Consider the following 17054-nt stretch of genomic DNA (forward strand, 5'->3'; position numbering starts at 1 on the left):
TTACCCTCTCAATGGTGGGCACCCTGCCTGTGGGATCTTGTTTGTGTTAACTGGTTAAACATAATGTTTAACTGGTTAACTGATTAAATGGGATTTTACATCCCTATTCAAGATGAGTGTCCCTGTGGAGGTCCACTACCTATCTTCCTCCTCTCTGTTTCAGAATTATGTTGGCTTTGTGGTAGAAAAGGGCTTAGGGCTTCAGGTCACGCATGTGGTACTTTAAACATCAGTGTGTTCTGATACCACTCAGGCACAATCCACATGGGCACTGCTGCAAAAATCTCTGAGCAAAGGTCCAGGGATACACCAAGATCTGGAGTGGATCAACTACAGAGACACTCATCTCAAAGAACCTGAGTTACTTGCACAGGTGAGTAATCTTCTCTTCCTCAGTTTATCCATTCCTCTGCTGAGAGCATACCTATGAAATACACTGGCACAGTTTCTTCCCTCTATTGTTGAGTCCACATGGAAAATGACAAGGTTGCTTGTCCAACCTTAATTTGCACCCCCTAAATGTGTACAAGATGATACCATGCTCCTCTCCATTGGCCTCAGTGCCTCTTGGGAGTAGAGCTTTGTGTATCAGTGGACACCAATGTCTATTTGCAGATATTCCCATCTGTTGGTGAATATTTGTTTCCACTGAGGTCTGTACTGTAGTCATGTTCTGGTAGTAATGGTAGGATGTGTGAGTTTCTCTTAAGTCTTGAGAAGTCATTGCTAGATTTTATTAATGTTTAATAGAGGGTAAAGATTGGTTGGAGGCATTGGATTCAGACATATAGGATGGGTAAAAGTGTATCTGCTGAGGGAGAAGGTTCATGAGCTCTTCTGTGTTGTAAGGTAAAATGTGACAAAAATTAATTTCCTGGTAGTGAAGGTTTATGGGGCACTTTGCTATTTTCAGCATTTCAGACTTGCGTGGGAATGCATAAACTTTGTTCTAATGTGAATATGGGGTAGAAGCAAACCTAAATCCAATTTTGATAAGCCTGTTGCCTCAGACTTGGGGTCAGTTTCTCAACCAAATTTTAATATGTTGGTCAGCAGGGAAAAGTAGGACTTCTAAGGAAAAATTTCAGCCCAAATTCCAAGTTTCTTAATGATAAAATTTTATGAAGAGAAGTCAAACAAAAACTAATTAAAGCATGTAAGGATCGTAAAAATTAAAACACTGAAATTTTTCACCAGTTGGCCATTCACTTGAAGAAAAGAAACAGATTTGTGCTTAATTTAAAATAAAAAAGTTGAATGTTACTTAATTAATTAAGTCAAGGAATCGAAAGTTTGGAAATGTCAGATTGACTGACTTGCCTGTGTAATCTTTATTCTCCCTCTTATGTCCAGCCTGTGCACTGATGAGTTAGAAGCCCTGTTGAAAAGTGTCACAATTAAATGATTAAAAACTATCATCATGCTGCCTATGCCCACAAGGGAGAAAAATTAAGTTTGCACAGTCTGTTATAAATCTGGTATTTCCTAACTTTTAATTGACTGACTTTGCAATCTGAATGTTTAACGTAAATTTTGTATGAAATGTCATAGGACTTTTTAAGAGAAAAAAGCTAAAAAAAAAAAATTGAATTCACAACTGTAACAACCCCCTCAACTGTCACTTGTAGAGTTTGAGACTTGAATTTGGAGTGCAGTTTGAGCCTACAAGTGTTTAATTTCATTAGTTTGCAAGCAGAAGGCAATTGTTATTCCAGAGAGTGGCATGTGCCTCTATCAGGGCAGGTGGAGAATTCAGTCCATCTTAGCTTGGGTTGGCTACCAGCCCTCCTATTTCACCTACCTACAACTCCCATGTGTTCGCATGTGGTAGCAGTGGTAGAGTTGTTGCTGCTCTTATTTTACTAGTCACAGGAGCCCAGTTCTTACTGGTGTTTGTGTTCAGTTACTAATTTTGGTGAGTTGAAAATTTTTCAAGAGGAATATAGAGTGACTTTTTAACAGTTTAACTCAGGAATGGGGAATCTACAGCCTGCAGGCCAGATGCGGCCTATGGCTTCCATGATCCAGCCCACAAGGCTTGGGGCTCTCGCCCAAGCAGGGTGAGCTAGAGCTCCAGCAGTAAGACTGAATCTCGGCATCCCCTGTATGGTTGGAGTGCCAATGCTGGCTCCCTGCTGTGGAAAGGGGGAGTCCTGACCTGTGCAGGTTAGATCAAGGCAAGTGGGCTCCACCAGAGCCATGGGGGCCCCACAAAATCTACTAGCCTAGATCCCCAGAAAAGTTAATCCATCCTGGGGGAAGCTCTAAGCCTTGGTGCTCCTTTTCCACCTGGAGTGCAAGGGGAATGAAGGGAGGTTTTTTTTCTTTCTTTTTTTTTTTCCCCCTTCTCCACCTGCATCTCAGTTGGGAACAACATTTGAGGGGTATTTTTCTCTTTCTCCCTTATGGGCCAAGTCAGTGAGGATTTTTTCCTCACTTCTGTGTGTCTCCTGACTAACTTTTTGTGGGTCAATTGCCCCGACCTTAAAAAGATTCCCCAAAGCTGGTTTAACTCAACTAAACCTGAATGGAGTTTAAGGGGATAAAGAGAGGACACTTCTCTAGCCTGAGGTATTTCTCCCTTTCTAATGTCAGAGGTCATCTACAAACAGTGGAGGTACAGGAGCTTTTCAAAAATTGCATGAATTTGTAACAGTGTACATGTAGGCAACCTGAATACAGCTCTCCCCTATGAACATATATGTACATATTCAGAACAAACAAAATTTTAGTTACTATATGCATTTTCAGTATTTAGATATATATAGATATAATTAATGAAAAACCTACTGGTTGTAACTTTAACACAGTTATTCTTTTAACTTAGTTCCAAGGCAAGATATTTTCCTGTAATAATGAAGAAGAAAGCCAGAGTCTCTAGCATCCAAAATTAACTAAAGCTTTTTAAAACTCTGTATAAACACCAATTTAATTATAGGTAGCACAAAGGATTAACAGGCCTTTTGTTCAAAATATAAACAGTGTCACATGTAATTGTTAAATTTAGGAGACTGTGAATAATCAGTCTGTTGAATGTTGAAAATTATTTAGTAATCCAATATATTATTGTCCAAATTTTCTTTTCATTTTGATTACTTAGATGTTATGGTGTCAGGGACCATATAATATCTACATTTTTGGTAAATTAGGCAAGCATGTTAATCACAACAGAATTATTCGCCTTCAGTACATGTTAGCTGACATTGCACTGTCAACTGTCTGTGCTAACTTTGAGTGAAAGTTTCTGTTCTTTCCTTAGCAACGTCATCCACATGCTATTAATGCTCTTTTTTTTTAGAAATGTATTAATCCTTACAACAAAATATATTTCTTAGAGTGACTTTATTGGGAACTTGCCTTTCTACAGCCTTAGCCCAAACATCTATTGTAGTTTTAAGTCTGGCAGCCCAAGTCCTGTGGAGGTGAGTCAGCTGACCTGGGCCAGCTGAAGATCTTTTACTGTAGTGTAGGTGTAACATTAATTAACATGTACCTGATTTCCTTCTCACTCTCACCAGTGAAAATCATGAGTCACTATGTTTGAAGTCATTAGTGATGCACCAGTGTAGAACAGTATGAGTGGTGCGAGAATTTGACATATTGATTCCTGATCTAGGAGAAAGAGTAACCAAAGCTTTGTCTACAATTGGTGATTTCGGCCGTTATTCATCAGTCATAGCTGTGTCAGGTTAGATTCGAAATAGAAATGGCAGATGTTGGAGCATAGTGGAGATTTAGAATGTGAAAAGCAAGGTAATCAGTGATAGATCAGTGGATGGTGAGATGGTCTAAAGTGTGTGGTAATTGCAGTCTTCACATGACTACAATTACCACATATATAGGGTGTGTGTGCTATATATATAATTTCATCCTTAATAAGTTTCAAAATATTTAGTCATGTGCGTATCTTGAAAAACTTGTTGATCTTGAAATCCAAGAATAATTTTGCTTTTGTCCAGAGATGCTGGGCTACTCTTACTGCTTACTTTAAGAAATTCTTGATTAGGAGTTGCTTCATTAAATCTAACCTCCTAGCAGACTCTTTGATAGAGTTATGGGAGGAAATGTTAAATTCAATGTCAAATTTATCTTCTGTGCTGGAAAATCAGTTCTACAGATTTGCATCCACACCCTTCTGTGTTGAGTTCTCTTTCCAGTTAATTATGTTCATCTGTTGTATGGAATGTTGAACTTTCAGAATACTGGATGGAAAATAATTCACAAAGAACGTGATGTTGATAGCAAAACTCCTTTACAATAATAAGCATTTACCATGGAGTATTCTTTTTAAATCCGTAGGTTTAGTATTGAAGCACCTATATAGGTGTTTAGATTTAACATAACATTTTGTGACTGTCTTCATTTTTTTTAAAACCAGCAGGGTGCTAACTCTCCCCAGAGAGTATATTTACTTTTGGCTGAAGTTGCTTTATAGCAGGGCTGCTCAATACGCGGGCCACATGAGGCCTGCAGGGGCTGTTTGTTTGCAGCCTACGGTGCAGTTTGGGTTTACGTGGGGCTAAACATGCAGGCCACAGGTGGGATCCTTTGAACATGGCCTCCACTGGGAACATGTTCCACAATGGCGAGTCAATATAATGGTCTTCTGTTGATATGAGTTTTAATTAAATAGTTAAATTCCTGGACTGTCATTGCTCCTTAAAAGTGCTGTCCATATAGGTGGAAATCAGGTAAATATTGCATTTTATTAATATCAGCAGAACTGACTTAACTGGGGCCTGTGTTGTGTAGTTTTGCCTTAATCTTTGTATTCATGCCCGTCAGTGTGAAAGAAGCTATTTGCATATATTTACATATATTTGCATGTACAGTAGATGCAACCACACTTAAATTGCAGCCCTCTGCATGTGCTGAGAGTATCATTGTGGCCCCGGGGATTTCCAAAGTTGAGTAGCCCTGCTGAATAGATTTGGATTTTGTTTCCTTTGGGGAAACCTGTGAAAAAATTGTCACTCTTGCTTATACTGGCTATCACTGCTTTCACATCATGATTCTTTAGGCCTTGCTTTCAATGAATTTCCATCTACTGCCATAGCTGTAGTGGGATTGTCCTGGACACACAGGAAGAAAGACAACATAAAAGCGGTGTGGTTTAAATAGACGGTACCTGTATTAGTTAATCGAGGAAATCCCTGGTAATAAATCATACAATGTAGCTTCAGAAGGGCAGCTGTGTTAGTTGGTTTTGCTAGAACAGGCTTGGAGTCCTATGGCACCTTAAAAGCTATGAAATTTTGGGCATAAGCTTCTGTGGTCTGGAGCCCACTTGGCCTGATGCATGAAGTGGTACTTTTTAGTTTGGCATGGAGACACACACACACACACACACACACACACACACACACACACACACACACACACACACACACACACACACACACACACACACACACACACACACACACACACACACACACACACACACACACACACACACACACACACACTGATTAACTCACTACAAAAAGTAATTTTCTCCCCTTTTTGGTATTCTCACCTTATCAACAGTTGGGAGTGGGCCGCATCCACCCTGATTGAATTAGCCTCGTTAGCACTGGTCCTGTGCATAGTCATGTAACACTTCCATCTTTGCATATGTAACAATTACTAATTATACTTTCTTAATTGTTCCTACCTATTTGGTGGCTGCTGTCAGCTTTTCCTAACCTTCTCCATGACCCTTGCTGGGACTGTGCTGCATTCCTCTTGCATGAGAGTTAAATAGGGATAGGAAAAAGAGGGGTTAGACTCCCAGCACTATCAGATGTTAAGAGTCCTCTTTCTTTCTCTGGCTTCCTTAGGAAATGTCTTCCCTCATGTCTACTTCCAGCATTTAGTTAATCATGGAACTGGATCCTTGATTGAACGAGTATCTACAATGGACACCTGCCACAAGGATGGACTTGCAGTTAGCTTGACTGGCCCCGTCCTTAGTGCGAAGTTAGATAACATTCCCTCTCTAATACTGAGCTAAAAAATCTGCTTCTTAGTCAGAATGTCTGAGGGGTATCTGCATGTTCCAAGAACCTTCCCCATCTTCCATGTCAACTCAGGATTGTTTCACCATTCAGTCCCAGTTGCGAACTTGAGTTGAGCTGGCCTGCCCTGCCCACCCATTGTTGTGCTTCATGTACAGTACTGTCTGCAGATTCTCACTCTGTCTCAGTTAATCTGTTCTCTTGTTACTGAAATTAGATATAGTAGAATGAGCTGAAAGTAGAATTCATGAGTATTTTGCCGCAATGGGGCTCCCTAACTGCAGTGGGGCCATAGATGACATACATAGCCCTATCTTGGCACCAGATGACCTTGCCAAAGAGTTCATAAACTGAAAGAGATACTCTTCAGTAGTATTGCAAGCACTGGTGGATCACAGGTGGCATTTCACAGACATCAGTGTGGGATGATCAGGAAAGGTGCATGATAGGTACATCTTTAGGAACACACGTTTGTTGAGAGCTGCAATCAAGCACTTTCTTTCCAGATACAAAATAACTCTTGATATCGAAATACCAATTGTGATCTTGGGGACCCAGCCTACCCTTTGCTCCCATGGTTCATGTATCCATAAACAGCCACCTGGATGAGTAGAAAGGAGTGGTTCAACAGAAGGCTTAGTAGGTATGGAAAGGTGGTGGATATGTAAATGTTTGCTGGAGCAGTTTGCTTGCTAGGTTAGGTCTAAGTGAAAGCAATATCTCCATTGTTATTGCTGCCTATAGTGTACTCCATAATATCTGTGAAACAGAGACAAGTTTCCACAAGGTTGAAATTTGGAGGCAAATGGACTGGCAGCTAATTTTGAGCTCGGTATCAGCTGTCCCCAAAGTGTTGATATTATTGAACCTGTCACTGTTTTCTTTTTTGGTCTTCTAACTGCTGTAGCTTCTCAACCAAAGTGGAGGATGTCCTAAAGGCTGATCTTTCCACTGTGTGGCATGCAAAGCACAAGGCAATCATTATCAGTGCATGTCCTGGGTCTGGTACAACGTTGTTGTTTAAAAGTCACTCCCTTTATTACTCAGTTACTCAAGTGAAAGCCAGCACATAATCAGAATCCCAAACTATGCCACAAACTGGTTTGATGTTCCAGCCACGATAAGGCCCAGAAGCAACAGGCCTTGTGCTGCAACTGGTGAGAAACACAAGTCAGAAGCACAGGTGGGCAATTCTCCCTTCCCTTAGAAAGGTTAGGAGGTTGAATTGAGACCCTGGGCTTTGTCCATTTGACCTGTAAGCCTCCCAAATTGTGAGCTTTGTTCAAGATGACTCATGAAAGGGACATTGTGGTCGTGGGCAGTGTTCCCTACAAAATATAGATAGATATTGCATAATTGAATAGTTGAGTAACTGTATGAATTCTTAGAGGTTGCTCGACTATTATATAGTCCCTGGATGCGGGAGCCAGTGCAATCCAGCCCCACTCCCAAGGAGCCCCCTGTCACCACAGAGGGGGATGATAGAGGCAGCAGCACAGGGTATAGGGTGGGTTGGAGCCTCCACCCAGTAGCCCAAGCCCCACCCACCCTGGGAGCCGGTCTGTGAGAGGAACCAGCTTAAAAATCAGTTCCACATGCAGACTGGCTGCCTACCGCTCTGCGCTGCTGCCTCTGCTACCCACGGATGGAGGCTGCTGCAGGAGGAGAGGGCGGGGGAAGGCTGCTGTGAAGCAGCCTCTGTCTGTGGTGGCCTCAGCTGGCCGTGGACTGAGGCTGTTCTACGGGATGTGGAGCAGCCTTGGTCTGTAGAGAGTTTGGACACCTGCAGGCAGGGGCTGCTGCTGTGAAGCAGCTTCTGCCTGAGGGGAAGCTTGGATCCCGCAGAAACAGGTGGCCCATTGAACCCCCTCTCTGCTAGCTGCCTTTGATACAGCCTTTTAAGCCGGCTTCCCCCCCCCCCCCCGGCTTTCCACTTCTTTCCACTTCAAGGGGGGAAAGAATGCCTAACCTTATCAGTTAATCGTATACTTGTCTACTTTGTTAACATATATGTTATATACTTGACTACTCGTTTACACGCATGCGCGCGCACACACATATTAAAACAAGGGATAGTTAACAAGGAGCAATGCTTATGATGTTTATTTAATATGAAATCAATAAAAAAGTGAACACTACCCTTCGATTATATGCATTGTCATCCTTTCTAAGAACTCAAGCTAGTAAACATACCAAAATACATATTATCCACACATAGCTTTAAGATGCTAAACGAATCTTAGTCAATTAGAAAAATACTAATACAATATTTACTGACACTGGAAAGGAGAGTAAAAGGCATTTGCTTGGGCTTATACAGTTTCTCTGGGGAATGTTTAGGATCCATGCTATATATTAACAAGTGAAACAGTGACCTTTAAAAATGGATAAAAGATCTCCTGGTATGAAACTTTCACCTTCTGTATGTCACCAACTCAGAGTAGAAGCCCCAAAACCAATTAACATATGGCTTCAGAGTTTGTAGACAGATGTATGTTTCAGAGAGCTTGCAAATAAGGTTCCATCCTTCAAAGCAACTAGCATCACACTTAGTACTTGCTACTTCTGACTTATAAGAACCGGAACTCTACCACAGAGCAAAGATCTGGCCTTAATGTAACACAATATACCATGTATTAATTAGTAACACAGGATTTTAAAAAAAAACTTGGAGATCAGAGTTTGAAATCTGCAACACTCCAAAAAAAAAAAAAGTGTTAAAAGAATCTTTTTTGTTTATACCTTAAGCCATTAACACCTATGTAATCATGCAAATATTCTGGAACACATACTCCTCATTGCAGCCTTCCCCCTCCCCTTTCCCCTCTAACCCAGCCAGACAAAGATGACTATAATCTGGAGTGCCACAAGTGAGTCAGGACATTGCAAACAAATTCTTCCCTGCTTCCACCTCACTGCACAAATGCCAGCAACCCATCCACACCCTCTTTTCCCCACCTACCACTATGTAATCTGCTCCACTGAACCCAGCTGGTGGCTGGGATAAAATCCTGCTTCTCAGGGACCAGTAGCCTAGCTGGGAGTTACAGGACAGAGTGCAAATTCACCACCCCTTTCCCACCTCATCCCAGGACACGCAACACAAAAGCTCTACTTTGACTTCACCCCGATGCCAGCAGCACCCCATCCTCTATTTCCCCAATCTATCCCATGCAGACAGCTTCCCTCCCTTCCCCCTTCCTAGCCCATGAGGCTTGATGAAAGTGCTGGTTTTCGTCCTCTGTCTTTCTCTCCTCTCCTGGTGCAGATGGGACTCCCCTCCTCTCTAACTCCCTCCCGCTTTCCCTTCTGCCTCATCTCCCCAAACTCCCCTACCCAATAATTCTCCCTCCAGCCATTTATTCCCTCTTGCTGCTTCCGTATCTCCCCTCCTTATCTGCTCTGAGCTCCTTCGTTTCAAGCAGGCAGCTCCATTTGAAGCTGCTCAGTGCGAGATGCCCCTCCCCCAGCCGGTCAGCTGAGCTCCCTGCCTGCATGGGAGCTGAGTCTCTGAGCAGGGCTCATTAAATGGGTGTGCAGCCACGAAGCTTACAGGGAATCTAAGCCACAGGAGAACATTGGAAGGCCTACCCTCAGTTCCCTTATTGTAGCTAGTAGTAGATGACATAGGTTTGCAGATGGTGAGGTCAGCATCCGTTCCTCCCATAAAACCCACAGGCATGTTAAGGAAATCTTTAAAATATGAAGGAGGGGTGAAGTAGTTAAGACATCCCCTTCTCACTGTAGTCACAATCAGGAGATGTGAAGAGGGGAGAGCTCATTTTCCTCTCTGTCAGTCTGGAAGGAGAAGGGCTTTTCATTTATACTGGTAGTTGCCAAAGACAAAAAATTAAACTATTGAGTTGGATCCAGGGACAGCATTTTGTTATGGTTCTTAGTACTTTTCTTTTTATCCAAACATCTTGGATTTAAGTTGAGGACTTACTGGAGTCTTGACCTGGATCCTACTGTTGGTGCACACCTAATTTTTCCTATTTTCTTCTAATAGGTGTAGTCTTCTGGATAATAAATGCTTTATAAACATTTAAAATTCTGCTGAATACGTATACTATGCTTTTGCAATTAAAAAAAATTGAAAAGATGTCTCAATTAGCTTCATTTTACAGGTAAAATTAGTTGAACATCTGAAGGTATATGTGATTTCTTCAGATAAGCAAAGTTTTGTAAACAGTATACAACTTTTTCTGTCTAAGCTCCTTTACCTTCCTTCGCTTATCGACTACAGAGCTTCAAGCATAGGTGCTGAAGCTACCAGTGCTGGTGGGCTGAATTGATTTGATTTCCTTTATGTGCCTAGTAGACAGTTCTATTCAATGGTTCTCAGCACCTCTACTATGCAAATGTTCCAGCACCTCTGACTTCTGGTGTTTTTCCATAAAATGATCAAGTGTTTCTTTTGTTAAATGTCATGGATCTTCTAGTTCAGTTTTATTAAGTTAATATGATAGCAATAATTAAAAACTTCTTAATTTTGAGGTCTCTGGGAGAGACTTGTCTTAACTCCAGTTTCATAAAGAAGAATGAAGTTCTGTCAAAACAAGTTAGTTACTTTTTTATCGTTCACTTTTGACCACGGTAGTTTGGAAGAAAGACCAATGTTTTTATTAAGTCATACATTAAATGCACTTCATGCACAGCAAGTCAACACAATAACTCTCAGATTGAATCACTTCTTCTTAGTCATGAAATTTTGTTGCTATTTGAGAGATCTTAGAAACACATCTTTGATACAGTGACATTTCACCTATGGAAATCAAGTTAAGGATTGAAAGAGCTATGTGGGGAAGCTTGCATGGGCCTAGGTTATCTCCCTCACTTTTTCCATTAAAACCAGCACACTGTACTGTTGAAGTTTGGTATTGCCTGCAGTTCAAATAATTATTACTTAATGTGTTCATTACTGTAAAACTTGAACATATTTCACCCACCAGAACTGCTATAATTGTGTTGTTGCCCACAGTTAGCAGTAATACTAGCTCTACTCAATTCACTACTAAAGTCACCTGGAAGTAAATTATGAAAGAACACAGATGATAAATGACAACCTTGTATAATTTCTTTATGCTTCCAAAGCATTGTCTTTATCCTAGGCACTTAGAACTCATCCTATAGAAGCGGTACTGTAAAATATATATTTTATGGCTTAAATCACATTTTGCCAATTAAACATTTTCAAAGCAATTCCTTATCAAATTATTCTTCAAATAATTCTGAGCTAAAATTGTGTTAATGAATCAGCTTGTTGTGTATCTCAGTGCCATGTTGTGAATAACTGTTTCTCTTTGTTGGAAATGAGATCTATTTTAGGATCTTTTATGAAGATCAACTTGAAGGGCATTTGAAGTGTGAGGAAGCTCAAACTTGAGTTGAACTAATCCAATTTAAATTTTAAAACAAAATTCAGTTTTATCTACGTAATTTTTGTTTAGTTTAATTTCATTGTACATTGTTGCTAGGAATGTGAACCAGTAGTTGCTTACCTGATAAGCATCATGCTAACTGGGTCGTGCTTACTCAGTACTAGATAACTGGCACCCGGGAGCAGCTCACTGAGGGTGGAGGGCTGCTCCAGACCTGATGGGGGTTGGGAGCTGACTGGCCACATTTGCAGATGTGGGGGTGGGGGGCACAGGAGCTCGCCTCCCCCCCCCCACGTGGGAGAGAAGGGGTCAGGAACGGGATCCTGCTTAATTGGTTAACTAGTTAAACCTGAGGTTTTACCAGTTAACTGATTAACCAGGATTTTACATCCTTAATTGTTGCTTATGCATGGAGATTCAACATCTACTGCCTCTTGCAATGTATAAAGGATAACAGACACTAATTTAATCCTTCCTGTTTCCCATTTGTAAAAGTATCTGTAATGAAATGGTGGAGTATATCAGCTGCGTGTTGTACAAACTGTTTTAATGTTTTGTTGATCTGCATATATGATCCATTAGGAGTGATTAGTGCTGTATTAATCTGGGTCTTGCTGGGCAACTGGTTGTCTTCTCCAAAAACTTTATATATTGATATCTGTTAAGATCTTTTAATAAATAATGTATAAGATCATCAAGACTAGGTTCTGTTCACCATATGATACAGTTAGTGGAACTTAAGAGACAATGGGCACTCATACCACCTATATGGTGGCAGTACCCAGATGTATCTCTTGACAGGCAATTAGAGGTGTTTCCCACAGATCCTAAAGTCTTTGGGAAAAATCAGTGCATTGAAAAGAAGCTAGCTAAGTTAACATTAGGTGGGCTGGATAGGTTCTTGATAGGAATGTGAACAGGTAACTGGTTACCTGGTAAGCATCATGCTTACTGGGTGATGCTTACCATGAAATCAGTTCCCCAGGAGCAGCCCCCTGCCCGCAGCCTAAGCGCCCCATGGGCTGGGGGCCTGGAGTGGTGAGATCCTGCTTAGCCGATTAACTGGTTAAACATTAGGTTATTTAACATTTTTGGTTAACTGACTAACTGGAAATTTTACATCCCTAAGGAAACCTGCCTTGGCTGCTATCTTTCAGGATCATCTGTCCTCTTATTGTTAAAATGCTAAAGGGTCTCAACATCTTATTGGACCCGTGGTTGTTTTGGGGCAGATTATAGAGACAACCAATGCTTTCTTCTATTTTTTGACTAAAATATTGTACTCTGTTTTTTTCAAATGAAACTGCTAATCTGATTGAAACACATGCTTTTCACCTACAAGTTGACCTATTGTTGCATGTACTATCTGGCAAGTAAGGTAAAGGGCAAGCAGAAGTAGTCACTATTTTAGGCCCCCCCCCCCCAAAAAAAAAATCATAACATTGTAGCAGTTCACTGCTTGCTCAGCAAACTCTCAGTTCTGTTTTTAATCCACTTCGGAGTAGGGATGTGAACAAGTAGTCAACTATCCAATAAACAAATGCTTATCGGATAATCAACACACACTAGTCAACTAGTTGTTTCCCCCTTGCCTTGCTCTGTCTATCAGAAATAAGCAGCAAGGCAGGGGGAGAGGAGGAGGTGCTTCAAAGCAACAGCACTGCGTGGAGCCGGGGACTGCCACATTAAAACACCATGTGCAGCCCGGGGCCTCAAAGCAGCAGCGTTGCATGGATCCTGGGGACAGGGCGGGAGTCCCCAGTTGACCCTAGGCTCTATGAGGCTCTGCCTCTTTGAAACACTCCGGGAGCATGGGGCCAGTGGGGAACTGCGCCACTGGCCCCATGCTCCCCACAGTGCTTTCACCTTTTAAATGTAGCAACAACTCTGGGGTTGTTCCAACACTTCAAAGGTGAAGGTGCCCTTATAGTCAAATTGCATTGACTATTCGATTAGTCAGTTAATCAAAATTTAACATCCCTAATTCAGAGTACTGTACTAGTTGGTACCTATAAACTCCTTGTCTAGCTCCTATTCTCCGGCTTGCTTGGATCCAGCCCTCTGCTGGGCTCCCCCCCAGCATTGAGGAGCCCACACTGATGTGCCATCCCACCAAAGGGCTAGAGCAAACTGAATCTACAAGCCTGGGCTGCCATACGCTCTGGTGTGCATGGGGAATGTGGGGAGAGTGTCGCCTTGTCAGTCAAGGGCCATGTCAGTGAGGGAGTTTGTTAGGAATTTTTTTTTCTTTTTCACTTGTGAGTGGCGCCTGACTGATTTTTTCCCCCCCACCATGGGACAGTAGTTTCAACCCAAAAAAGGTTTCCCATCCTTGCCCTAGCCCATTGCCTTTACAGCTGCTGTTTCATCAGGAAACTGCCAAGACACTTTAGCTTGATAGGAATGTAAGGTAATACTTACAGACATTGCTGGCTGATTATTATTGCTGCAGGGAGCTGCTGAGGACTGCCTTATCAGCAGAGGTCAGTCTGAATCCTGGCTGTTCTTAAAGTATGTTGCAAAATCAACTTTCATATAGATCTTCTCTAGCTAATAATAGCTTTAGAATGACCAAGCACTATGAATGGTAAAGCAGTAGGGGTGAGAGAGAATAGGAAAAAAAAAATCTTTGTTTCATTAAGTTTTTTAAATTTGGGAGGAACGTAAGGACAGATATTTTAGTGAATATAATGTGGTACTTAAAACATTTTCATTCAGCCGCTAGATAGTGCTTCAGTGGTGCGTACTTTAGAAATATGGGTGGTAGTATTTTTCCCTTTTTTCCCCAATTAATTTTTTTTCTTATTCATTTGTGTGATCCTAAATTGCTGCTCCTTACTGAGAAAATAAGATAGATGACACTATCATGTGGGAGAAATTTACTGGAATGTAATTAAGATATAAAAGGACAGCTATTGATATTGTCAGCTGATCTTGGAGAAGCAGGTCTGTTTGGGACCTAAAACACTTCTTGAAAAAGTTGTGGGGGAAGGGAGAGAGATGTGCTTATCATTAGATTAAAGGCAAGCAGTACAGGACAGGCAGTCCCCGACTTACGCGGATCCGACTTACGTTGGATCCGCACTTACGAACGGGGCTTTTCTCGCCCCGGAGCTCACGGGCGGCGGGTCGCCACCCGTGTCCTCCGGGGTGAGAAAAGCTTCTCCCGGTCTCCCTGGTCTGCTGTGGGGGGGGTCCAGCAAAGCCGCTGGACCCCCCCCAGCAGACCAGGGACACCTGAGCAAAGCCACCGCCTGGGCGGCTTTGCTCGTTTGCCTGGGAGCAAAGCCGCCCAGGCAGCGGGACCCCCGCCGCCTGGGTGGCTTTGCTCCTGTCCCCCTGATCTGCTGGGGGGGTCCTCCAAAGCCGCTGGACCCCCCCAGCAGACCAGGGACACCGGAGCAAAGCCGCCGCCTGGGCAGTTTTACGAGCAAAGCCCGGGTGCGCCCCCCCCCCCCCCCCCCCCCCCCCCCCCCAGCAGACCAGGCTTTTGTTGCGGGACACCTCGGGTAGAGCAGCTGGGGTGCTGCCGGGTTGGTCCTGTGGGAACCTACAGGGCAGCGCCCCAGCTGTTCTGTCCCAGGCTCCAGATTCAGCAGCTGTTGAAACTGATCAGGCTGATTCCAGGAAGCTGGGGGCAGAGCAACTCTGCCTCTGGCTTCCTGTAGTCAGCCCCTGGTCAGTTTCAGTGGCAGCAGCTGAATCTGGAGCCAGTTCCGACTTGCATACAAATTCGACTTAAGAACAAACCTATAGTCCCTATCTTGTACGTAACCCGGGGACTGCCTGTATGTGTTTGAATCTCAATACTCTTCTTGCACTAGAGATGTCTCTCCATATAGATGGAGGCAAATGTTGAATATGTGAAATTGTGTGGGTTGTCTTGCATACCAAATGATATTTTAAAACACCATAAATCAATGTTGTTTGTGGTGATTATATCAATTGTAACTGCTGCTTAGCTGCTTTAGTGTTCAGTGAGGGATTTATATTATGTCTTGCTGAGATAGAAGAGACTGAACAGCTGAGAAGTGTTAGAAGAGGTTAGATAGTTAACTCTGCAAAGATTTCTGAAGGGAGTGACAGAAGTTGTGGCTTGGTAATGAAATTGTGGGTTTATTCTCATTGGATTTGTCCACATTAGGAAGTATGGGACTGGTAACTATAAAGATATGTGATCCTGGTGATCATCTAGTCTGACCACTTCTGTTGTTGGAAGACTTGATGCCAATTATACTATCCCAGTGATGTTGCATAACTAGACAGCTTTTAATTTAAAACTTTATTTTGATGATCTACACTGGTAAAAAGGGTTGTGGCTTACTCTAAAGGAATTGCAATGCAGAGCCACAGCTAGATAGTTTTCCCTTGAAATGACATTGATACAGCCCTCCAATCAAGAATAGACAAGCAAGCAGCAAATCTTCAAAACGAAAATGTATTGATAATTGACTAGTTAAAGGAAAGAATAGTAATACATTGAGTAAGAGTTATAGTAAAAATAATAAAGTAGTGGCAATTAAAAGAAATGTAATAGTAAAGTGGCACAGCAAATTAAATATACAATAATCTAACCATTTGCTTACTATTCTGTAACATGTAATACTATAATCATTTAATAATAATAAACATTCAGTACTTACCACTAAACATACAGTAAGTGTTGATCAGGCAGTTATTGGATGGGTAGGGAAAGAGCTCATTCAAACCCCAGGCATCCAGCTGTATTGGTAGGTAAATCCCATATGCTCTTTAATAGTAATAATAAGTGAACTTACATTCTTCCACTCACATTCCCTCTGATTCATCTATTGGTCTTTCTGTTCTGTCAGTTTCACTGGCTGCTGATGACATAGAAGCTCTGTTGCATCTAAGGGTATGGCTATTTTGGGATACCGAAAATAGCTGCCCCACATCTACACAAGCCGCCCATTATTATTAAATATTTTTCTAAATAACGGGCACGTTATTTCAACATCCTGGTAAACCTCATTGTACAAGGGATAAAGGATGGCTTGAAATAGTGTGTTGTTTTGAAATTTGGCGCTGTGTAGGCACACCAAATTTCAAAATAAGCTATTTCAAAATAGATTCAAGATAAGATATGTAATTTGCATAGTGCAAATGGCATATTTTATTTTGAGTTTAGGGTGCTGTGTAGTCGCACCATAAGAAAGCTGTTGCCGTGGCACCTTAGAATTCTATGGTTGCTGCTGCTGTTCCATCTTCAACTGCTCTTCGTGGGCAGCTTTTTCTTGGCAGGATTCCTCTGCTTCTTTTCAGATGGTTCCTTCTGTTCAGATGTTTACTTCTTTGCAGGTGCTGTGCAGTGTCTTCTCTCCACTGATGGTCACTTTCCACTACAGGGTTTAGCCTGCTCACTGTTGCCCTCATAGACAGTTTTGTAGTTCATTGACATAATGTAATTTTAATACAGCCAGTTGGCTTTCAGTGATTAGCATACGCTAATGAGTTGCATATACAACAAGCTATATGTATCTCAAAGGCCTCAGAGTATCCATCTGGATTTTTTTTTTCCCGGTAACCTTCATGAACCTACCTACTTCCTGTTTGGAAGCCCTCTGTCAGGGGCTTCCTAAACTCCCAGCTCACAGGCCATCTACAGGCTCCGGAGCATGTTGGCAGTCCGGCCTGGGAGGCTTGCTGGCCCATG

At 42.1% G+C, this 17054-nt stretch overlaps 1 protein-coding gene across 17 annotated transcripts in view; it reads left to right on the forward strand.

Moving 5' to 3' along the window:
• Nucleotides 1–17054, forward strand: part of SLMAP (sarcolemma associated protein) — a 201090-nt gene that overhangs the window by 61192 nt on the left and 122844 nt on the right. The window contains exon 1 of one of the 17 annotated variants that reach the window (XM_025188583.3): nt 16623–16699. The exons of the other annotated variants lie outside the window; for them this stretch is intronic. Coding sequence (XP_025044368.2) covers nt 16664–16699 — 36 coding nt within the window. The 5' untranslated portion in view covers nt 16623–16663. Of the gene's footprint in view, nt 1–16622; nt 16700–17054 lie in introns of those variants that run through there. 17 annotated transcript variants of the gene reach the window in all.

This window comes from Pelodiscus sinensis, chromosome 11 (genome assembly GCF_052426305.1).
Source record: "Pelodiscus sinensis isolate ZL-2025 chromosome 11, ASM5242630v1, whole genome shotgun sequence".
Lineage (NCBI taxonomy): Eukaryota > Metazoa > Chordata > Testudines > Trionychidae > Pelodiscus > Pelodiscus sinensis.